The sequence below is a fragment of the Bombina bombina genome, chromosome 7, assembly GCF_027579735.1.
Source record: "Bombina bombina isolate aBomBom1 chromosome 7, aBomBom1.pri, whole genome shotgun sequence".
In the NCBI taxonomy this organism is placed as follows: domain Eukaryota; kingdom Metazoa; phylum Chordata; class Amphibia; order Anura; family Bombinatoridae; genus Bombina; species Bombina bombina.
In genome coordinates, this window is record NC_069505.1 from 5,520,027 (window position 1) to 5,546,069 (window position 26,043).

General features: G+C 41.2%; 1 protein-coding gene across 4 annotated transcripts in view; it reads right to left on the minus strand.

The window, feature by feature from the left end:
• DPF2 (double PHD fingers 2) overlaps positions 1-26,043 on the minus strand; it is a 442,311-nt gene that overhangs the window by 67,898 nt on the left and 348,370 nt on the right. For all 4 annotated transcript variants that reach the window (XM_053719943.1, XM_053719942.1, XM_053719941.1 and 1 more), the window contains 2 exons: positions 21,909-22,021; positions 15,536-15,617 (listed from right to left, as the gene is read on the minus strand). In XM_053719943.1, the coding sequence (XP_053575918.1) occupies positions 15,536-15,617; positions 21,909-22,021 (195 nt within the window). The remainder of the gene's footprint in view (positions 1-15,535; positions 15,618-21,908; positions 22,022-26,043) is intronic.

Genomic DNA, 26,043 nt, shown 5'->3' on the forward strand with positions numbered 1-26,043 from the left:
TGCCGTCATCAACTTATAGTGTTACCTTAGTGATTAGGTTCTATTGTGTCTTATAAAGTGATATAATGAAGGGACTTTGGTCTCTTTAACTTATTATATACCATACTGGTATTATATATTTTTTAGTGCTCTCATGAGTTGTTGTGTGCCAACACCAACTTATAGTGTTACCTTGGTGCTTTAGTGCTATTGTGTTTTTTAAAGTGATATGAGGAATTAACCGTGTTCTTGCATTCTGGATATTAAATAATGTTATTCCAAATTTTTTTATCTTCCCTTTATCCTATTACCCAGTTCTCAAGGGTTCTTACAATTGCTTTTATTAGAATGTGTGTTGAGTTATTTTCTTTTGGATTGCATCCCAGACTTGTATGTGCATCACTGTGCACCTATATGGGAAATGAATTGGATTCTTATGTATTTCTATATTTCTGACTTGTGTGTACATCTATATTCAGCTTTACAGGAAATGTTGCTTCTACTTATCATAGAAATACAAAATAGTTGTTATTTTCATTTATTCCATTTGGATGTACTGTGTTTAATAGATATATCCACTTGCTCTCAGCTTTAAGCAGAGCTGTTTCCAGGTCTCCTCCCCTTACTCCTAGTTTGATATGTTCTATTCCCCATCATTGAAGACCTTTGGGGCTAGAATTATGTTTGGATAGAAAATGTGATGCCACACTGGTTATTGCTTTGCCATCCTCTACATCTTTTCTGGCATTCTTAATATTTCTAAGATGTTCCATTAGGCGAATTCTTATCTTGCGGGTCGTCATGCCTACGTAATAAAGTTGGCACGTGCATTGCAGTACATAGATTACCCCCTGGGTGTTGCAGCTTATGTATTTATTGATTTTGTGGATAACACACGGCACATCTATGATCTATCAAATTTACAGCAAAAATGAGTATCGATATATAAACAAAACATCTGTGAATTAAGCAGAGGATGAGGTCCACCTTAAGTTAAAATCAGTAGTCGACCTTAAAACGCAAGTCAGCATTAGACACATTGATCCTAACTGGCTGTACATACGAGATTGACAGCCAAGACTAACAAATGAAAATAGGGTAGAGGCGGAACTTCCGCAATGGAAAATAAATAAAGGCTTTGAAAATCGGCGGCCCGCCACCTTTGATAAAGCCGTAACTGGCGAAACGCGTCAGGGGGGTTGTGTGGGACAATGGGGTCCCACTAAAGTGCGATATATATGTATTTTAATGTAATCTATCTCCAATAGTGTAAAAACGAACAAGTAATGGGAAGCGTAATAGACAGTGTGTGAATGCATGCCAGTGTGTAAGGGTTAAACTTGATAAGCACCGAAACAGAACTTATGGGTAACTTTATTTAAACAAACAACCCGAGAGTAACCGCACTAGTGTTACAAGGGAACTTAACCCAGCAAAGGCATCGGCTGCGAATAGACTTATAACCGAACCTGACTTAGCATTAGTGACACACTGCATTACTAAGCTGTAGTGAATAACAGCGTGGAGCGGTAGCCAGGGAATTATGGCAAATATCATTACAAGTAAACCATAAAGATACAATACACTGCCACACTCAGCTGTAGTAAACAACAGCGTAGAGCGGCAGTCAGGGAACCGTTGTTAGAATTATCACAAGTTAACATAACGACACAATACCGGGTGTTGGTTATGACTTACATAGAAGTATAATTATCAGTTAAGGTTAATGGGTATCAAGTGAAACTAAACTCAGAGGCTGAATATAATTAATAACTCACATAGAAGTACATCTATCAGCTATGGCTATGAATATTGAGTAAAACCGAAACTCAGAGGCAGAACATATTTATAATCACAGATATCAGAGCCCACAGCAAGGAAACAAAATGAGAGTGCTGTAATATCGTAAACTTATAAAAACACTTCAGAATTACACATTACGTGTGTTATAAGAGTAAAATTAAAAACAAGCTTTCACTATAAAGACAACCAGTGTTTCAATTCCTAGCAAGAAACCGAAATCAAAGTGTTGCAACATTGTACGCTTATAATAACACTGCAGAATTACATTCTATATGGTTAGCTGGGGAATATACCCAATACATAGAAGCCAAGTACTAATAAGTTGAATAAAATCTAAAGGTGGATGTTGGAACTATAAACAAAACAGTCTCTGAGCACCCAGTAAAGAAAGAGACAGATATATATATATATATACATAATCACCCCGCCATCCATATGAAAAAGGGTTTGCATAAAAAATAAACAAGACAAAAAGAAAGATTTTGAATAGTGGGTCCTAGAGCAAAATTACTCGTCAAAATTCAAGCAAATTGGTGTCTTTATTGAATCAAGTATTCAGAACTATACAGTAAAAACACACGCAACACAAATATGAGATCACTTTATTTATAAGGAGTGAAGAAAAATCATAGGTTTCCAATCATATGTGGGAAGAATTTATGTAATAACCTTGAATATAAGAGATAACCAAACACGAGCACTCGTACCTTTACATAACCAAGTACAACAGATCTCAAGATACCCAACTATTACCAAGTTCTATGTATTAATATAAATAAAATCTGACAATCCCTGCTGTCACTCAGGTTTAATCACAACCCACTTTACACTAATTTAAGTCTCGAAGAACATAAGAGACTACCAAATACAACCAATACCCATTACAAGTTTGTGATCAATCTGGTTTTATTAATAAAATAAAGTACCGACTAGTCTAACTAAACCACATACACAAGTATTAAAAAAGCCGGTCACTTGAGCAATTCGACAAAAACCAGAAATAATTGACACTTGCTATTCAGAGATAGAGAGATTTTAATTTGTTTGTTTGTGTTCACCCATTTTTTAAAGTGAGAAATAAAAGTTAAATTTTAAAGGCATCAGTGGCTCTACCCCAGTCTGGGCAGAGAGTGCTACATAGCATTTCTTTCCTGGGAACTAATCCCAATTTGTTTGCAAGTTCAGTACTAGATGCTAGCACCACTCCTCAAAGAAATATAGAATATAGATACTAAATTTCAATACAGTATCTTAAATAATTGAAACCAGTGAGGAGCTTGCCTATATAGTGCCCTTGTTATCCTTGTGTGTTCAATACTGAAAAACATCAGCAAAGGTAATGGTATAGGAGTATAACGTCAATCTGAAAAGGGATGCAAGGAATGAATCTCTATGACCGATAACAGAGCCCTTGAAAGGATTTCCCATGGGTGAAACCACTTAATCAACAGGCAATACTCCCTTCACATCCCTTTAAAAAACACTGTACTCTGAGAGGAATTGGGCTTCAAAAGGCTTAGAAGTGCCTTTCACAGAAGAAAAACTAAATTTATGCTTACCTGATAAATTTCTCTCTTGTGGTGTATCCAGTCCACGGGTTCATCCATCACTTGTGGGATATTCTCCTTCCCAACAGGAAGTTGCAAAGAGGACACCCACAGCAGAGCTGTCTATATAGCTCCTCCCCTAACCCCACCCCCAGTCATTCGACCGAAGGCAAGTAAGAAAAAGGAGAAACTATTGGGTGCAGTGGTGACTGTCGTTTTAAAAAATAAAAACAACTGACTTAAAAATGACAGGGCGGGCCGTGGACTGGATACACCACAAGAGAAATAAATTTATCAGGTAAGCATAAATTTTGTTTTCTCTTGTAAGGTGTATCCAGTCCACGGGTTCATCCATTACTTGTGGGATACCAATACCAAAGCTATAGGACACGGATGAAGGGAGGGACAAGGCAGGCGCTTAAACGGAAGACACCACTGCCTGTAAGACCTTTCTCCCAAAAATAGCCTCCGAGGAAGCAAAAGTATCAAATTTGTAGAATTTAGAAAAAGTATGAAGCGAAGACCAAGTTGCCGCCTAGCAAATCTGTTCAACAGAAGCCTCATTTTTAAATGCCCATGTGGAAGCTACCGCTCTAGTAGAGTGAGCTGTAATCCTCTCAGGAGGCTGCTTGCCAGCAGTCTCATAAGCTAACCGGATCATGCTTCTCAGCCAAAAAGAAAGAGAAGTTGCCGAAGCCTTGAGACCTCTCCTCTTTCCAGAGTAGACAACAAACAAGGCAGATGTTTGACGAAAATCCTTAGTTGCTTGTAAGTAGAACTTTAAAGCACGAACCACATCCAGATTGTGCAACAACCGTTCCTTCTTAGAAGAAGGATTCGGACACAGAACAACAATTTCCTGATTAATATTTCTATTGGAAACAACCTTGGGAAGAAAACCTGGCTTAGTACGTAACACCACCTTATCCGCATGGGAAATCAGATATGGTGAATCACACTGCAGAGCAGATAACTTTGAAACTCTTCGAGCTGAAGAGATAGCAACAAGAAACAAAACTTTCCAAGATAAAAGTTTAATATCTAATGAATGCATAGGTTCAAAATAAATTTAAACTCCATGGCGGAGCAACTGGTTTAAATACCGGCTTGATTCTGACCAAAGCCTGACAAAACTCCCGAACGTCTGGAACATCTGCCAGACGCTTGTGAAAGAGAATAGACAGAGCAGATATCTGTCCTTTTAAGGAACTAGTTGACAATCCCTTTTCCAATCCTTCTTGGAGAAAAGATAGAATCCTAGGGATCTTGACCCTACTCCATGAGAAACCCTTGGAATCACACCAATTAAGATATTTACACCATATCTTGTGATAGATCTTCCTGGTGACAGGCTTCCTAGCCTGGATCAAGGTATCAATAACAGACTCAGAAAAAACACGCTTTGATAAGATCAAGTGTTCAATCTCCACGCAGTCAGGCGTAGAGAAGTTAGATTTGAGTGTTTGAATGGACCCTGGATTAGAAGGTCCTGCCTCATTGGCAGAGGCCATGGTGGGCAGGATGACATGTCCACCAGATCTGCATACCAAGTCCTGCGAGGCCACACAGGAGCAATTAAAATCACCAAAGCTTTCACCTGCTTGATTCTGGCAATCAGACGCGGGAGAAGAGGAAACGGTGGAAACACATAAGCCAGGCTGAAGGACCAGGGCGCTGATAGGGCATCTACTAGTGCTGCCCGAGGATCCCTTGACCTGGACCCGTAACAAGGAAGCTTGGCATTCTGACGGGACGCCATCAGATCCAGCTCCGGTCTGCCCCATAGATGAATCAGTTGGGCAAATACCTCCGGGTGAAGCTCCCAATCCCCCGGGTGAAAAGTCTGCCGACTTAGAAAATCCGCCTCCCAGTTCTCTACTCCTGGGATATGGATAGCGGAGAGATGGCAAGAGTGAGCCCGTGCCCATAGAATTATCTTGGAAACCTCCATCATTGCCAGAGGACTCCTTGTTCCCCCCTGATAGTTGATATAGGCTACAGTCAGTTGAGGCCATGCCTGAAGAGCATTGAATATCGCTCTTAATTCCAGAATGTTTATCGGGAGGAGGGCTTCCTCCTGAGTCCACGAACCCTGAGCTTTCAGGGAGTTCTAGACCGCGCGCCCCAGTCCAGAAGGCTGGCATCTGTTGTCACTATAGTCCACTCTGGCCTGCGGAAACTCATACCCCTGGACAGATGGACCCGAGATAACCACCAGAGAAGAGAATCCCTGGTCTCTTGATCCAGATGTAGCAAAGGAGACAAATCTGTGTAGTCCCCATTCCACTGATTGAGCAAAGTTGCAGAGGTATGAGATGTAGACGGGCAAACGGAACTATGTCCATTGCCGCTACCATTAGGCCGATTACTTCCATACACTGAGCCACTGACGGCCGAGAAATGGAATGAAGAATCCGGCAGGAAGTTAGCAGCTTTGATATCCTGACCTCTGTCAGAAAAATTTTCATTTCTACCGAATCTATCAGAGTCCCTAGGAAGGAAACTCTTGTGAGAGGGGAGAGAGAACTCTTTTCTATGTTCACCTTCCACCCGTGAGACCTCAGAAAGGCCAGAACAATGTCCGTATGGGACTTGGCGATTTGAAGCGTTGACGCCTGGATCAAGATGTCGTCTAGGTAAGGAGCCACTGCTATGCCCTGCGGCCTTGGGACCGCCAGTAGGGACCCTAGAACCTTTGTAAAGATTCTTGGCGCCGTGGCTAACCCAAAGGGAAGAGCCACAAACTGGTAATGCCTGTCTAGGAAGGCGAACCTGAGGAACTGATGATGATTCCTGTGAATCGGAATGTGCAGATAAGCATCCTTTAAGTCCACGGTAGTCATATATTGACCCACCTGGATCATAGGAAGAATGGTTCGGATTGTCTCCATCTTGAAGGATGGGACCCTGAGGAATTTGTTTAGGATCTTGAGATCCAAGATTGGTCTGAAAGTTCCCTCTTTTATGGGAACTATAAATAGATTTGAATAGAAACCCTGCCCCTGTTCCTCCCTTGGAACTGGGTGGATTACTCCCATAACAAGTAGGTCTTGGATGCAATGTAAGAACGCCTCTCTCTTTATCTGGTTTGCAGATAATTGAGAGAGATGGAATCTCCCCTTTGGTGAGAAACCTTTGAATTTGAGAAGATATCCCTGGGAAACAATCTCCACTGCCCAAGGATCCTGAACGTCTCTTACCCAAGCCTGGGCGGAGAGAAAGTCTGCCCCCTACTAGATCCGGTCCCGGATCGGGGGCTACTCCTTCATGCTGTTTTAGATACAGTAGATGGCTTTTTAGCCTGTTTCCCCTTGTTCCAAGCCTGGTTAGGTCTCCAGACTGGCTTGGACTGGGCGAAATTTCCCTCTTGTTTTGTACTAAGGGAAGCGGAAGCCGCGCCACTCCTGAAGTTTCGAAAGGAGCGAAAATTAGTCTGTCTGGTCCTTAACTTATTAGACTTATCCTGGGGAAGGGCGTGACCTTATCCCCCCAGTAATATCAGAAATGATCTCGTTCAGACCAGGCCCGAATAGGGTCTTTCCTTTGAAGGGGATATTAAGAAGCTTAGACTTTGAAGAAACATCTGCTGACCAGGACTTAAGCCATAGCGCCCTACACGCCATGATGGCAAAACCTTAAATTTTAGCCGCAAGTTTGGTTAACTGAAACACGGCGTCTGAAATAAAGGAATTAGCAAGTTTAAGAGCTTTGATCCTGTCTAAAATCTCATCCCACGGAGTCTCCACTTGTAGAGCCTCTTCTAGAGACTCGAACCAAAAGGCCGCTGCAGCCGTAACTGGAGCAATGCATGCGAGAGGTTGGAGAAAAAAACCTTGATGTAAGAAAAAAATTTTTAGGAGACCCTCCAATTTTTTATCCATGGGATCTTTGAAAGCACAACTGTCCTCAATCGGAATAGTTGTACGCCTTGCTAAAGCAGAAATAGCTCCCTCCACCTTGGGGACTGTTTGCCACGAGTCCCGCATTGCGTCAGCTATGGAGAACATCTTTTTAAACACAGGAGGGGGAGAGAACGGAATACCTGGTCTATCCCATTCCTTAGTTATAATTTCCGAAAACCTTTTAGGGACTGGGAAAACATCAGTGTAAACAGGCACTGCAAAGTATTTGTCAATTTTACACAATTTCTCTGGTACCACAATGGGGTCACAATCATCCAGAGTCGTTAAGACCTCCCTAAGCAATAAACGGAGGTGTTCAAGCTTAAATTTAAATGTTGACATGTCAGAGTCGGGCTGAAGTAATAACTTCCCTGAATCTGAAAGATCACCCTCAAATATCAAATCCCTTGCGCCAACTTCGGAACATTGTGAGGGCATAACGGACATATCTACTAAAGTATCAGAAAGCTCTGTATTTGTTCTAGCCCTAGAGCTGTCTCGCTTTCCTTGTAACCCTGGCAGTTTAGACAACACCTCTGTGAGAGTAGAACTCATAACTGCCGCCATGTCTCGTAAGGTAAAAGAATTAGACACGCTAAACGCATCTGGCGTCATTTGTGCGGGTATAACAGGTTCTGACCCATGGGGAGAGCTAGACGGCATAATCTCCCTTCTTACAGTCTGAGAATACTCTGGTGATATATTTTTTAAAGCCACAATATGGTCTTTGTAACTTATAGATAGTTCAGTACAAGTGGTACACATTCTAAGAGGGGGTTCCACAATGGCATCTAAACATATTGAACAGGTAGATTCTTCTACGTCAGACATGTTAAACAGACTAGCAAAGACACAAGCAAGCTTGGAAAACACTTTATTAAAGCAAAAAAACAGCAATTTCATCAAAACGGTACTGTACCTTTAAGAGAAAAAAGTAGCACTTAAACTGCAAAACAGTGAAAAAAAAAGTAGTAAACGATACAAAAATTTTACAGTGTGTATAGGAAACCAAGGTAATATTGCACCCACTTGCAAATGGACAATTAACCTTTGGCCCCCAAACCGGATTGAAAAAAACGTCTACCACCGGTATAAAACCGCTAAACACCTCACCACAGCTCTGCTGTGGTGCCTACCTGCCCTTAAGTACGAACAGAAATTGAAGAAACCCTCTTTAGTGGTCCACAGACACAGCAGGAATCCTCTAGAGAAGCTTGATGTCTTGGAATGAAAGCAAGTGCGCAACTGAGGGGCGAAAATAGGCCCCTCCAACCACACTCAATGTCAGAGGGGCCTTAAAGAAACACTCATAGGAGTTTGTGAAAAAAGCCATGTGGAAAATCAACCCAAAAAACAAGTTTAAACACTCACAAAAAAAACGATCTGCATATGTAAAAGGCAAACGTTTTTTAACACCTAATCACCAGATAACAAATAACATGAGTATTACCCAACTTTGCAAGCTGATCCCAGTCGTTAAATAACTGCATCTAGCTTACCACATTTCCAAAAAGGCTCGGTCAGCATTTTCTAGAACTTATCTCTCTAGAAACAATTATACTGAACATACCTCAAAGCAGGCAAACTGCAAGCCGTTCCCCCAGCTGAAGTTTTCCCATACTCTTCAGTTATGTGTGAGAAAAGCAATGGACCTTAGTTACAATCTGCTAAAATCATCATCCTCCAGGCAGAATTCTTCTTCTAATTTCTGCCTGAGAGCAAACAGTACAACGCTGATACCGTTTAAAATAACAAACTCTTGATTGAAGATGAAAAACTACACTAAATCACCACATATCTCTTTATACTTCCACTTGTTGAAAGCTTGCAAAGAGAATGACTGGGGGTGGGGGTTAGGGGAGGAGCTATATAGACAGCTCTGCTGTGGGTGTCCTCTTTGCAACTTCCTGTTGGGAAGGAGAATATCCCACAAGTAATGGATGAACCCGTGGACTGGATACACCTTACAAGAGAAATCAAGCACATCTTGCTTCACCACCTCCACAGGGAGGCAAAGTTTGTAAAAAAAACTGAGGTATGTGGGAGGTGTATTTAGAGGCATTTTGAGGTTTGGAAAACTTTGACCCCTCCTGGTAGGAATGTATATCCCATACATCACTAGCTCATGAACTCTTGTCATTTACATGAAAGAAATAAAGGACTTATCCTCTAGGATCTTGCTGTGGAGTAGTCATCCAGGCTTCTGACAGTTCTTTGCTTTCCTGTCTACTCAGGTCCCTAACCCTGGTTGCCAGGTTGGGGGTTAGCATAGATTTCTAGAGAGAGGACAGAGAAACCTCCCTGCGACCTCCAGCAGCTAAAGGCTACCAAAACTCTTACTCAAGAGGATTACATGGACACAGAATTACCCTTTAAATTGTAGTCAACAACAGAAAATCTCCCCTACATATGAGAAGATTATATTCAGGCGTCCGTATACATGAAAAAAAAACAAAAATTTATACTTACCTGATAAATGTATTTCTCTTGTGGTGTATCCAGTCCACGGATTCATCCATTACTTGTGGGATATTCTCCTTCCCAACAGGAAGCTGCAAGAGGATCACCCACAGCAGAGCTGTCTATATAGCTCCTCCCCTAACTGCCACCTCCCAGTCATTCGATCGAAGACAAGCAAGAGAAAGGAGAAACTATAGGGTGCAGTGGTGACTGTAGTTTAAAAATTAAAAAACACCTGCCTTAAAATGACAGGGCGGGCCGTGGACTGGATACACCACAAGAGAAATAAATTTATCAGGTAAGCATAAATTTTGTTTTCTCTTGTAAGGTGTATCCAGTCCACGGATTCATCCATTACTTGTGTGATACCAATACCAAAGCTATAGGACACGGATGAAGGGAGGGACAAGGCAGGCGCTTAAACGGAAGGCACCACTGCCTGCAAGACCTTTCTCCCAAAAATAGCCTCCGAAGAAGCAAAAGTATCAAATTTGGATGTGGAAGCCACCGCTCTAGTGGAATGAGCTGTAATTCTTACAGGAGGCTGCTGGCCAGCAGTCTCATAAGCTAAGCGGATTATACTTCTTAACCAAAAAGAAAGAGAAGTTGCTGAAGCCTTTTGGCCTCTCCTCTGTCCAGAGTAGACAACAAACAATGCAGATGTTTGACGAAAATCTTTAGTAGCTTGTAAATAAAACTTTAAAGCACGAACCACGTCAAGATTGTGTAATAGACGTTCCTTCTTTGAAGACGGATTAGGACACAGTGACGGAACAACAATCTCTTGATTGATATTCTTATTGGATACCACCTTAGGAAGAAACCCAGGTTTGGAATGCAAAACTACCTTATCTGCATGGAAGATCAGGTAAGGGGAATCACACTGCAAGGCAGATAACCCTGAAACTCTTTGAGCCGAAGAGATAGCTACCAAGAACAGAACTTTCCAAGATAAAAGCTTGATATCTATGGAATGCAGAGGTTCAAACGGAACCCCTTGAAGAACTTTAAGAACTAAATTTAAACTCCATGGCGGAGCAACAGGTTTAAACACAGGCTTGATTCTAACTAAAGCCAAACAAAACGCCTGAACGTCTGGAACATCCGCCAGACGCTTGTGCAAAAGAATAGACAGAGTAGAAATCTGTCCCTTTAAGGAACTAGCTGACAATCCCTTCTCCAATCTTTCTTGGAGAAAAGACAATATCCTGGAAATCCTGACTTTACTCCATGAGTAACCCTTGGATTCACACCAATGAAGATATTTACACCATATCTTATGATAGATTTTCCTGGTGACAGGCTTTCGAGCCTGAATTAAGGTAACAATGACCGACTCGGAAAAACCACGTTTTGACAAAATCAAGCGTTCAATCTCCAAGCAGTCAGACGCAGAGAAATTAGATTTGGATGTTTGAAGGGACCTTGAAGTAGAAGGTCCTGCCTCAGCGGCAGAGTCCAAGGTGGAAAGGATGACATGTCCACCAGATCTGCGTACCAAGTCCTGCGTGGCCACGCAGGAGCTATCAAAATCCCTGAAGCTCTCTCCTGCTTGATCTTGGCAATCAGACGAGGGAGCAGAGGAAACGGTGGAAACACATAAGCCAGGATGAAAGACCAAGGCGCTGCTAGAGCATCTATCAGCGCTGCCTGAACCCGTAACAAGGAAGCTTGGCGTTCTGACGAAACGCCATGAGATCCAGTTCTGGTTTGCCCCAAAGTTGAATCAACTGTGCAAACACCTCTGGATGGAGTTCCTACTCCCCCGGATGAAAAGTCTGTCGACTTAGAAAATCCGCCTCCCAGTTTTCTACTCCTGGATATGGATAGCCGATAGGTGGCAAGAGTGAACCTCTGCCCATAGAATTATTTTTGAAACATCCAACATTGCTAGGGAACTCCTTGTTCCCCCTTGATGGTTGATGTAAGCTACAGTCGTGATGTTGTCCGACTGAAATCTGATGAACCTGACCACAGCTAGCTGAGGCCAAGCCTGAAGAGCATTGAATATCGCTCTTAGTTCCAGAATGTTTATCAGAAGAAGTGTCTCCTCCTGAGTCCACAAGCCCTGAGCCTTCAGGAAGTTCCAGACTGCACCCCAGCCTAGAAGGCTGGCATCTGTCGTTACTATTGTCCAATCTGGCCTGCGGAAGGTCATACCCTTGGACAGATGGACCCGAGATAACCACCAGAGAAGAGAATCCCTGGTCTCTTGATCCAGATTTAGTAGAGGGGACAAATCTGTGTAATCCCCATTCCACTGACTGAGCATGCAGAGTTGCAGCGGTCTGAGATGTAGGCGGGCAAACGGCACTATGTCCATTGCCGCTACCATTAAGCCGATTACTTCCATACACTGAGCCACTGAAGGGCGAGAAGTAGAATAAAGAACACGGCAGGAATTTAGAAGTTTTGACAACCTGGCCTCTGTCAGGTAAATCTTCATTTCTACAGAATCTATCAGAGTTCCTAGGAAGGAAACTCTTGTGAGAGGGGATAGAGAACTTTTTTCTTCGTTCACTTTCCACCCATGCGACCTCAGAAATGCCAGAACAATGTCCATGTGAGACCTGGCAACTTGAAAAGTCGACGCCTGTATTAGAATGTCGTCTGAGTAAGGGGCTACTGCTATAGCCCGCGGCCTTAGGACCGCTAGAAGGGACCCTAGAACCTTTGTAAAGATTCTTGGTGCCGTGGCCAACCCGAAGGGAAGAGCCACAAACTGGTAGTGCCTGTATTGACCCTCCTGGATCATAGGAAGGATGGTTTGAATAGTCTCCATCTTGAAGGATGGGGCTCTGAGAAATTTGTTTAAGATCTTGAGATCTAAGATTGGTCTGAATGTTCCCTCTTTCTTGGGAACAACAAACAGATTTGAATAAAAGCCCTGTCCCTGTTCCTCCTGCGGAACTGGGTGGATCACTCCCATAACTAGGAGGTCTTGAACACAATGTAAGAATGCTTCTCTCTTTATCTGGTTTGCAGATAAAAGTGAGAGATGAAATCTCCTTTTTGGGGGAGAGGTTTCGAATTCCAGAAGATAACCCTTGGACACCATTTCCAATGCCCAGGGATCCTGGACATCTCTTGCCCAAGCCTGGGCGAAGAGAGAGAGTCTGCCCCCTACTAGATCCGTTTCCGGATCGGGGGCTGCTCCTTAATGCTGTCTTAGAGGCAGCAGCAGGCTTCTTGGCCTGTTTCCCCTTGTTCCAAGCCTGGTTATGTCTCCAGACCGGATTAGACTGGGCAAAAGTTCCCTCTTGTTTTGTGTTAGAGGAAGTTGAAGCTGCGCCACTCTTGAAGTTTCGAAAGGGCCGAAAACTAGACTGTTAGGTCCTTAATTTGTTGGACCTGTCTTGAGGAAGGGCGTGACCTTTTCCTCCAGTGATGTCAGAAATGATCTCCTTCAGTCCAGGCCCGAATAGGATCTGTCCTTTGAAGGGAATGTTGTGAAGTTTAGACTTTGAAGTCACGTCAGCTGACCAGGATTTAAGCCATAGCGCCTGAATAGCCAAACCTGAATTTTTAGCCGTTAGCTTGGTTAAATGAACAACGGCATCAGAAACAAATGAATTGGCTAGCTTAAGGGCTTAAGCTTGTCAATAATATCTTCCAACGGGGTTTCAACCTGTAGCGCCTCCTCTAGGGACTCAAACCAGAAAGCCGCGGCAGCAGTGACTGGGGCAATGCATGCAAGAGGCTGGAGAATAAAACCTTGTTGAATAAAAATTTTCTTAAGGTAACCCTCTAATTTTTTATCCATTGGATCTAGAAAAGCACAACTGTCCTCGACAGGGATAGTGGTACGCTTAGCTAAAGTAGAAACTGCTCCCTCCACCTTAGGGACTGACTGCCATAAGTCCAGTGTAGCGGCGTCTATAGGAAACATCTTTTTAAAAACAGGAGGGGGAGAGAATGGTACACCTGTTCTATATCCCATTCCTTAATAATAATTTCAGAAAACCTTTTAGGGATTGGAAAAACATCAGTGTAAGTAGGTACTGCATAGTATTTATCCAATCTACATAATTTCTCTGGGACTACAATAGTGTCACAGTCGTCCAGAGTTGCTAAAACCTCCCTGAGCAATACGCGGAGGTGTTCAAGCTTAAATTTAAATGTAGACATATCAGAATCAGATTGAAGTATCTTCCCTGAATCAGAAAAATCACCCACAGATTGAAGCTCCCCTGCTTCAGCTTCATTATATTGTGAGGGTGTATCAGAGATCGCTACTAAAGCGTCAGAGAGCTCTGTATTTATTCTAGTCCCAGAGCTGTCTCGCTTTCCTTGCAATCCTGGCAGTTTAGATAATACCTGTGTAAGGGTATGATTCATAACTGCCGCCATGTCTTGCAAGGTATACGCAATGGGCGCGCTAGATGTACTTGGCGTCCCCTGAGCGGGATTTATAGGATCTGACACGTGGGGAGAGTTAGACGGCATAACTTCCTCCTTGTCAATTTCTTCTGGTGATAAATATTTTAAAGCCAGAATATGGTCTTTGTAATCTATAGTAAAATCAGTGCATTTGGTACACATTCTAAGAGGGGGTTCCACAATGGCTTCTAAACATAATGAACAATGAGTTTCCTCTATGTCAGACATGTTTAAACAGACTAGTAATGAGACCAGCAAGCTTGGAAAACACTTTAATAACTGTGAACAAGCAAAAAATAAAAACGGTACTGTGCCTTTAAGAGAAAAAAAACAATCACAGAAACTGCTGAAACAGTGAAAAAAGCAGTAAATCTTACGAAATTTTTACAGTGTGTATAATAGGCTGAAAGAGCATTGCACCCACTTGCAAATGGATGATTAACCCCTTAGTTTCAAAACCGGATAAAAAAAAACGATAAACGTTTTTAAAGTGTCACAACAAACTGCCACAGCTCTACTGTGGCCCTACCTGCCCATACAAAGACTTTGGAAGGCACAAAAACCCCTTAGAGAGGTCCTATATGTTCAGGGGACTCCTTCAGGGAAGCTGGATGTCTCAAGCTGCAAAAACTAATGGAAAATAGGCCCCTCCCAACCTGTACTCACAGTGAGAGGGCCTAAAAAAAAACTATCCCTAGGCAAAATCTAGTCAGCCATGTGGAAAAACTGGGCCCCAGAATAAAAGTTTTATCACCAATATGAAATAAACGTTTATACACCTCAAGCAAACGTTATATCTATTCAGTAATGTGAGTAAATAATAAAAATATTACCCTTTACAGCAAGCATGATACCAGTCGTTATTAAATCACTGTAATCAGGCTTACCTTAAATAAATCCGGTATTGTCAGCATTTTCTAGCTTATCATTTCTCTAGAAAAATTTCAAACTGCACATACCTCAGAGCAGGAGACCCTGCACGCTATTCCCCCAGCTGAAGTTACCCATCTCTTCAGTTATGTGTGAGAACAGCAATGGATCTTAGTTACAACCTGCTAAGATCATCAAAGACCACAGGCAGACTCTTCTTCAACTTTCTGCCTGAGGCTAAAATAGTACAACTCCGTACCATTCTCAAATAGTACAACTCCGTACCATTTGAAAATAACAAACTTTTGATTGAAGATAAACTACATTAATGGACCACATCTCTCTAGCTGCTTCCCTTGTCGAGAGCTGCAAGAGAATGACTGGGAGGTGGCAGTTAGGGGAGGAGCTATATAGACAGCTCTGCTGTGGGTGATCCTCTTGCAGCTTCCTGTTGGGAAGGAGAATATCCCACAAGTAATGGATGAATCCGTGGACTGGATACACCTTACAAGAGAAATAGGAATCTAACGTTATCGCCAGTTAATGAACAGTACACAGAGAACTGAGGCATATACAGTGATAAGGGCTACTTACCCTCAGGTGGATCTGTCATGGGTGGGGAGAGGCAATACATGTGATATCCACGGTCACAATCATCACAAAACAGCAACTGATCCTTTGAGAAGAAGAAAAAAAACAGGAATAAGTTGATAAAAGACCAGATTAAAGACATTTATAGGATTATTGTAAAAGCAACACAAAACCACATGTCTAGAGAAATGCATTGTGGAACCTTTAAAAAGGGACATTCTAGTCAATTTTTCTCTGATCTAAAAGAGTATTTAATGATGCATTCCTGTCCTGAGCACAAACAATGGTTTGTCTCACTTGCAGAGACCAGATGTCATCAGCCAGTCACGATTAGTAGGCCGTAAGAGACCTGAAGTACTAGTTCCAGGCCAAAAAAACATAATTTATATAAGAACTTACCTGATAAATTCATTTCTTTCATATTGGCAAGAGTACATGAGCTAATAACGTATGGGATACACAATCCTACCAGGAGGGGCAAAGTTTCCCAAACCTCAAAATCCCTATAAATACACCCTTCGCCACACCCAAAATTCAGTTTAACGAATAGCCAAGTAGTGGGGTGATAAAGGAGTAAAAAGCATCAACAAAGGAATTTGGAAATAATTGTGCTTTATACAAAAACTCATAACCACAACAAAAAGGGTGGGCCTCATGGACTCTTGCCAATATGAAAGAAATTAATTTATCAGGTAACAAACATAAATTATGTTTTCTTTCATGTAATTGGTAAGAGTCCATGAGCTAGTGACGTATGGGATAGCAATACCCAAGATGTGGAACTCCACGCAAGAGTCACTAGAGAGGGAGGGGAAAAAAACACATAAAAAAAAAAAAAACATAAAAAAACAGCCATTTTCCGCTGAAAAAAATTAATCCACAACCCAAAATATAAGTTAATTCTCATAAATGAAAGGAAAAAACTTAAATCAAAAGCAGAAGAATCAAACTGAAACAGCTGCCTGAAGAACTTTTCTACCAAAAACTGCTTCCGAAGAAGCAAATACATCAAAATGGTAGAATTTAGTAAATGTATGCAAAGAGGACCAAGTGGCTGCTTTTCAAATCTGATCAACTGAAGCTTCATTCTTAAAAGCCCACGAGACTGATCTAGTAGAATGAGCTGTAATTCTCTGAGGCGGTGTTTGACCCAACTCCAAATAAGCTTGATGAATCAAAAACTTTAACCACGAAGCCAAGGAAACACCAGAAGCCTTCTGACCTTTCCTAGAACCAGAAAATATCACAAATAGACTAGAAGTCTTCCTGAAATCTTTAGTGGCTTCAACATAATATTTCAAAACTCTTACCACATCCAAAGAATGTAAGGATCTCTCCAAAGAATTCTTAGGATTAGGACATAAGGAAAGGACAACAATTTCTCTACTAATGTTGTTAGAATTCACAACCTTAGGTAAGAATTTAAATGAAGTCTGCAAAACCGCCTTATCCTGATGAAAAATCAGAAAAGGAGATTCACAAGAGCGGATAATTCAGAAACTATTCCAGCAGAAGAGATGACCAAAAGAAACAACACTTTCTAAGAAAGTAGTTTAATGTCCAAAGAATGCATAGGCTCAAACGGAGGAGCCTGTAAAGCCTTCAAAACCAAATTAAGACTCTAAGGAGGAGAGATTGATTTAATGACAGGCTTGATACGAACCAAAGCCTGCACAAAACAATGAATATCAGGAAGTTTAGCAATCTTTCTATGAAACAGAAAGAGCAGAGATTTGTCCTTTCAAGGAACTTGCAGACAAACCTTTATCCAAACCATCCTGAAGAAACTGTAAAATTCTAGGAATTCTAAAAGAATGCCAAGAGAATTTATGAGAATAACACCATGAAATGTAAGTCTTTCAAACTCGATAAATTTTTCTAGAAACAGATTTACGAGCCTGCAACATAGTATTAATCACTGAGTCAGAGTAACCTCTATGACTAAGCGTTAAATTTCCATACCTTCAAATTTAATGATTTGAGATCCTGATGGAAAAACGGACCTTGAGATAGGTCTGACCTAGGTGGAAGTGGCCAAGGATGGCGACTGGACATCCGAACAAGATCCACATACCAAAACCTGTGAGACCATGCTGGAGCTACCAGCAGCACAAACGATTGCTCCATGATGATCTTGGAGATCACTCTTGGAAGAAGAACTAGAGGCGGGAAAATATAAGCAGGTTGATAACACCAAGGAAGTGTCAATGCATCCACTGCTTCCGCCTTAGGATCCCTGGACCTGGACAGATACCTGGGAAGTTTTTTGTTTAGATGAGATGCCATCAGATCTATTTCTGGAAGCCCCCACATTTGAACAATTTGAGAAAACACATCTGGGTGGAGAGACCATTCTCCCGAATGTAAAGTCTGACGACTGAGGTAATCCGCTTCCCAATTGTCTATACCTGGGATATGAACCACAGAAATTAGACAGGAGCTGGATTCCGTGCAAAAACAAGTATCAGAGATACTTCTTTCATAGCTTGAGGACTGTGAGTCCCACCCTGACGATTGACATATTCTACAGTTGTGATGTCGCCTGTCTGAAAACAAATTAACGAGTTCCAAAATATTGATTGGTAATCTCGCCTCTTGAGATTTCCAAACTCCTTGTAATGTCAGAGATCCCCAAACAGCTCCCCAACCTGAAAGACTCACATCTATTGTGATCACAGTCCAGGTTGGACGAACAAAAGAGGCCCCTAAAATTATACAATGGTGATCTAACCACCAAGTCAGAGAAAGTCGAACATTGGGATTTAAGGATATTGTGATATCCTTGTATAATCCCTGCAACCATTGGTTCAGCATACCAAGCTGGAGAGGTCTCATATGAAAACGAGCAAACGGGATTGCGTCCGATGCTGCAGTCATGAGACCTAAAACTTCTATGCACATAGCTACTGAAGGGAATGACTGAGACTGAAGGTTCCGACAGGCTGCAACCAATTTCAAACATCTCTTGTCTGTTAGAGACAAAGTCATAGACACAATCTATCTGGAAACCTAAAAAAGTAACCCTTTTCTGAGGAATCAAAGAACTTTTTGGTAAATTGATCCTCCAACCATGTCTTTGAAGAAACAACACTAGTTAATTCGTGTGAGATTCTGCATAACGTAAAGACTGAGCGAGTACCAAGTTATCGTCCAAATAAGGAAATACCGCAATACCCCGCTCTCTGATTACAGAGAGTAGGGCACCTAGAATCTTTGAAAAGATTATTGGAGCTGTCGCTAGGCCAAAAGGAAGAGTAACAAATTTGTAATGCCTGTCTGGAAAAGAGAATCTAAGGAACGGATAGTGATCTGGATGAATCGGAATATGAAGATATGCATCCTGTAAGTCTATTGTGGACATATAATGCCCTTGCTGAACAAAAGGCAGAATAGTCCTTATAGTCACCATCTTGAAAGTTGGTACTCTTACATATCGATTCAAAATCTTTAGATCCAAAACTGGTCTGAATGAATTTTCTTTCTTTGGAACAATGAATAGATTTGAATAAAACCCCAGACCCTGTTCCTGAAAGGGAACTGGCATGATTACCCCTGACAACTCCAGGTCTGAAACACACTTCAGAAAAGCCTGAGCCTTTACTGCGTTTACCGGAATGCGTGAGAGAAAAAAATCTTCTCACAGGCGGTCTTACTCTGAATCCTATTCTGTACCCCTGAGAGACAATACTCTGAATCCAATGATTTTGAACCGAATTGTTCCAAACATCTTTGAAAAATTTTAATCTGCCCCCTACCAACTGAGCTGGAATGAGGGCCGCACCTTCATGCAGACTTGGGGGCTGGTTTTGATCTCTTAAATGGCTTGGATTTATTCCAATTTGAAGAAGGCTTCTAATTGAAAGCAGATTCCTTGGGTAAGGATTAGGTTTCTGTTCCTTATGTCGAAATGAACGAAAACAGTTAAAAGCTTTAGATTTACCCTTAGGTTTTTTTATCCTCAGGCAAAAAAACTCCCTTGCCCCAGTAACAGTTGAAATTATTGAATCTAACTGAGAACCAGATAATTTATTACCTTGGAAAGAAAGAGAGAGCAATCTGGACTTAGAAGTCAGATCAGCATTCCAAGATTTAAGCCACAAAGCTCTTCTAGCTAAAATAGCTAAATACATAGATTTAACATCAACTTTGATATTATCAAAAATGGCATCACAAATGAAATTATTAGCATGTTGAATCAACTTAACAATGCTAGACAAATCATGATCCGATACTTGTTGTGCTAAAGTATCCAACCAAAAAGTTGAAGCAGCTGCATCATCAGCCAAAGAAATTGCAGGCCTAAGAAGATGACCTGAATATAAATAAGCTTTCCTTAGATAAGATTCAAGTTTCCTATCTAAAGAATCTTTAAAAGAAGTACTATCTTCCTCAGGAATAGTAGTACGTTTAGCAAGAGTAGAGATAGCCCCATCAACTTTGGGGATCTTTTCCCAAAACTCCAATCTAACTTCTGGCAAAGGATACAATTTTTTAAACCTTGAAGAAGGAATAAAAGTACCATCATTCCTTAGAAATCATATCAGAAATAGCATCCGGAACTGGAAAAACCTCTGGAATAACCACAGGAGGTTTATAAACAGAGTTTAAACGTTTGCTAGTTTTAATATCAAGAGGACTAGTTTCCTCCATATCCAATGTAATCAACACTTCTTTTAACAAAGAACGAATATACTCCAATTTAAATAAATGAAAGGATTCATCAGTGTCAATATCTGAGGCAGGATCTTCTGAATCAGATAGATCCTCACCAGAGAAGGATAATTCAGTATGTTGCTGGTCATTTGAAATTTCATCAACCTTATGAGAAGTTTTAAAAAGACCTTTTACGCTTATTAGAAGGCAGACGGCAGACAAAACCTTCTGAATAGAATCAGAAATAAATTCTTTTTAAATTTACAGGTATATCTTGTGCATTAGATGTTGAGGGAACAGCAACAGGTAATGAACTACTACTGATGGATACATTTTCTGCATGTAAAGGTTTATCATGACAACTATTACAAACCACAGCTGGTTAGCTTTGGTAGAACTGTTATCTGGCAGCAGGGATCCAACAGTGAATTCTGAGACAGAAACAGATTGAGACATCTTGCAAATGTAAGAGAAAAAAAAAACAACATATAAAGCAAAATTATCAATTTCTTTATATGCCAGTTTCAGTAATGGGAAAAAATGCAAACAGAATAGTCCTCTGACATAGAAAAAAGCAAGAAGCAAAACGGAATGGGGTCTAAAATAATGAAAATATTTGGCGCCAAGTATGACGCACAACAAAAAGAAAAATATTTTTTGGCGCCAAAAACGTCCGGAAACGACACACTTGCGTCATAGATGACGCAACCTTGTGAAAAGGATCCGGCGTCAACTAACGTAACTTCGCGCCAAATGACGCAATAAACTTTAGCATTTTGCGCCCTCGCGAGCCTAATTCTTCCCGCAAATTTGAAAATCGACAGTCAGTTGAAAAAAAGACTACACCCCAGGTAAGAAATACATTTCTAAAAAATGCATTTCCCAGATATCAAACTGACAGTCCCCAAAAGGAAATATATTTGCCATGATTCAGGTTTCAGTATAAGTATAATACATATATTTAGAACTTTATATAAATACATAAATTGTCAAACCATAGCTGAGAGTGTCTTAAGTAATGAAAACATACTTACCTGAAGACACCCATCCACATATAGCAGATAGCCAAACTAGTACTAAAACGGTTATCAGAAGAGGTAATGGAATATGAGTATATCGTCAATCTGAAAAGGGAGGTAGGAGATGAATCTCTACGACCGTTAACAGAGAACCTATGAAATAGATCCCCGTGAGGAAAACCATTGCATTCAATAGGTGATACTCCCTTCACATCCCTCTGACATTCACTGTACTCTGAGAGGAAACAGGCTTCAAAATGCTGAGAAGCGCATATCAACGTAGAAATCTTAGCACAAACTTACTTCACCACCTCCATAGGAGGCAAAGTTTGTAAAACTGAATTGTGGGTGTGGTGAGGGGTGTATTTATAGGCATTTTGAGGTTTGGGAATCTTTGCCCCTCCTGGTAGGATTGTATATCCCATACGTCATTAGCTCATGGACTCTTGCCAATTACATTGAAAAAAAAGCGCTAACATATGCATGTCAGAATTGTTTTCTAGTACGTCCCTTAAAAGCCACCCCAAAGGCAATATATAGTCTAGAGCCAAAAATGCTGGGTCTAAAGACAAACAGACACCTGTAATAATGAGGGGAAAATAAATATCTAGCACCTGACGCAATGTTGTATAAAGGGAAGATGAGGTCTGACCGCTTACGTTTACCCTTTCTAGAGCAAATGCAGCAATACATCTCAGACTCACATCATTTTCAGAGGTCCCACATATATTACAGCACTTGCACTCTATGCACTGCCAGCGATACGTCTTCACTGCTGCCATCATCACAGGCGTAAACTGCAGGCAGGACGGGTGCCCTGTGAACACAAGACAATACACATATACGTTTGTTTTTTTTGTGATGCTCCATGCCACTATATCAAGCGAACCACAAATTGTAAATACATTTCAACACAATTCCGCCACTTATGCCTCCTAATTTTAAGGAAATTTTGTCACTTTTGAAAAAAGGTTTCCAAGCAAAATAAAATGATTCTATATCTAAATACAGATACAAAGTAATGGAAAAATAAATAGATACACAACCAAACATTACACTAGTCTTGGACAGGAAGTAAAAATATTCATATGGACAAAGAATTATATCAGAAATCAGCTCTGTTTCAAAAGCACAAACTGCTCATGATTGCAAATATTGAAACAAAAAATAGCTGTTTTTTCCTCATTAAAACCATCACCAAGTACATGCCTATAACAATGGACTGAGCCTGCAAGTATTTATGTTATGTATTGAAATGCTAATTATGTCTGGGAGGTTGAACACAAGCAGCTATTTCACATACAAAATCTATCCCATATACTAGGAGATTAATCAGTGTTATTGTGTTCTGGTTACATAGCTTTTCTACAAAGCAAAATGTTTGTTACTCATATGTTCAGCGTAGGTGGGATACAATAGCCAAAGTAGTTATGACAAATAAGAAACAAAGGTAAAATAGTTGTTTTCAAACAATTACATAAACACTCAAGTAGGTCAAATGGACCATTGGGAAAGGCATTAAAGGGGGAGAACATATAAATATGTAAAACCACACAAAAACTAAATGTATGCATATCTGATAAATGAGTTTCTTTCTTGGCAGTGAGAGTCCACAAATTTAAATGTTGGGAATACAAAACCTGGCCACCAGGAGGAGGCAAAGACACCCCAGCCAAAGCTATAAGTATCCCTCCCACTTTCCCTTCCTCCCCAGTAATTCAAGCTGAGAAGGAAAAAGTGAAGAGAAAAATTAGGGGTATAGAGGTGCCGGAACTAAGGGAAAAAAACAACTGCCGCCACATAACTAAAAAATGCAGGGATTTTGTGGACTCTCACTGCCAAGAAAGAAAATAATTTATCATCAGGTAAGCATACATTTTGTTTTCTTTCTAATGGCAGTGAGAGTCTACAAATTCAATCATTACTGTTGGGAAACCAATACCCAAGCTGAAGAGGACACAGAATGAACAGGGAGGGACAAATCAAGGAAGATAGACCTAACCTGAAGGCACCATCGCTTGAAGCACCCTTCTTCCAAAAAGAAGCTCCAGCTGAGGCAAAAACATCAAAATTTGTAAAACACAGAAACAATACGTAAAGACGACTAAGTAGCGGCCTTACAGATCTGTTCCATTGAAGCTTCGTCCTTAAAGGCCCAAAACGAAGACACTGCAGGGGTGGAAAGAGCCGTAATTCTTACAGGGGGCTGTTGTCATGCCTCTATATATGCCATATGGATGATATTTCTCTACCAAAAAGAGAGTAGTCGTAGTGTCTTTCTAACCCCTGCGTTATCCAACATATAGAATGAACAAGGAAGAAGATTGTCGAAAGTCCTTGGTAGTATGAAGATAGAACTTTAATGCTCAAACAACAATCTTGCAAAAACACCCCCTTAGGTAATAAAACCCAACCTTGGCCGCATGGAAAATAAGTTACAGTAGATCAAACAGCAGAACAGAAACTCTACGAACAGAAGAGATAGTCAACCAACATAAAAAAACAGAATTTATGCTTACCTGATAAATTACTTTCTCTTGCGGAGTATCCAGTCCACGGCTTCATCCTTTACTTGTGGGATATTCTCATTCCCTACAGGAAGTGGCAAAGAGAGCACACAGCAGAGCTGTCCATTATAGCTCCCCCTCTAGCTCCAACCCCAGTCATTCGACCAAAGGTTAGGAAGAAAAAGGAGAAACCATAGGGTGCAGTGGTGACTGTAGTTTAAACAAAAAAATTTTTTACCTGACTTAAATGCCAGGGCGGGCCGTGGACTGGATACACCGCAAGAGAAAGTAATTTATCAAGTAAGCATAAATTCTGTTTTCTCTTGCAAGGTGTATCCAGTCCACGGCTTCATCCTTTACTCTGGGATACCAATACCAAAGCTTTAGGACACGGATGAAGGGAGGGAACAAGACAGGTACCTTAAACAGAAGGCACCACTGCTTGCAAAACCTTTCTCCCAAAAATAGCCTCCGAAGAAGCAAAAGTATCGAATTTGTAAAATTTGGCAAAAGTATGCAGTGAAGACCAAGTCGCTGCCTTACAAATCTGTTCAACAGAAGCCTCATTTTTGAAAGCCCATGTGGAAGCCACTGCTCTGGTAGAATGAGCAGTAATTCTTTCAGGAGGCTGCTGGCAGCAGTCTCATAGGCCAAACGGATGATGCTTTTCAGCCAAAAGGAAAGAGGTAGCAGTCGCTTTCTGACCTCTCCTCTTACCAGAATAGTTAACAAACAAGGAAGATGTTTGACTGAAATCCTTAGATGCTTGTAAAACAGAATTTATGCTTACCTGATAAATTACTTTCTCCAACAGTGTGTCCGGTCCACGGCGTCATCCTTACTTGTGGAAATATCTCTTCCCCAACAGGAAATGGCAAAGAGTCCCAGCAAAGCTGGCCATATAGTCCCTCCTAGGCTCCGCCCACCCCAGTCATTCGACCGACGGACAGGAGGAAAAATATAGGAGAAACCATATGGTACCGTGGTGACTGTAGTTAGAGAAAATAATTAATCAGACCTGATTAAAAAACCAGGGCGGGCCGTGGACCGGACACACCGTTGGAGAAAGTAATTTATCAGGTAAGCATAAATTCTGTTTTCTCCAACATTGGTGTGTCCGGTCCACGGCGTCATCCTTACTTGTGGGAACCAATACCAAAGCTTTAGGACACGGATGAAGGGAGGGAGCAAATCAGGTTACCTAAACGGAAGGCACCACGGCTTACAAAACCTTTCTCCCAAAAATAGCCTCCGAAGAAGCAAAAGTATCAAATTTGTAAAATTTGGCAAAAGTGTGCAGTGAAGACCAAGTCGCTGCCTTACATATCTGATCAACAGAAGCCTCGTTCTTGAAGGCCCATGTGGAAGCCACAGCCCTAGTTGAGTGAGCTGTGATTCTTTCAGGAGGCTGCCGTCCGGCAGTCTCGTAAGCCAATCGGATGATGCTTTTAAGCCAAAAGGAAAGAGAGGTAGAAGTCGCTTTTTGACCTCTCCTTTTACCAGAATAGACAACAAACAAAGAAGATGTTTGTCTGAAATCTTTTGTAGCTTCTAAATAGAATTTTAGAGCACGGACTACGTCCAAATTGTGTAACAAACGTTCCTTCTTTGAAACTGGATTCGGACACAAAGAAGGTACAACTATCTCCTGGTTAATATTTTTGTTAGAAACAACCTTTGGAAGAAAACCAGGCTTAGTACGCAAAACCACCTTATCTGCATGGAACACCAGATAGGGCGGAGAACACTGCAGAGCAGATAACTCTGAAACTCTTCTAGCAGAAGAAATAGCAACCAAAAACAAAACTTTCCAAGATAACTTAATATCTATGGAATGTAGAGGTTCAAACGGAACCCCTTGAAGAACTGAAAGAACTAGATTTAAACTCCAGGGAGGAGTCAAAGGTCTGTAAACAGGCTTGATCCTAACCAGAGCCTGAACAAATGCTTGAACATCTGGCATAGCTGCCAGTCGTTTGTGTAGTAAGACAGATAAAGCAGAAATCTGTCCCTTTAGAGAACTCGCAGATAATCCTTTATCCAAACCTTCTTGCAGAAAGGAAAGAATCTTAGGAATTTTTATCTTATTCCATGGGAATCCCTTAGATTCACACCAGCAGATATATCTTTTCCATATTTTATGGTAAATCTTTCTAGTTACCGGTTTTCTGGCCTGAACCAGAGTATCTATCACAGAATCTGAAAACCCACGCTTTGATAGAATCAAGCGTTCAATCTCCAAGCCGTCAGCTGGAGGGAGACCAGATTTGGATGTTCGAATGGACCCTGAACAAGAAGGTCCTGTCTCAAAGGTAGCTTCCATGGTGGAACC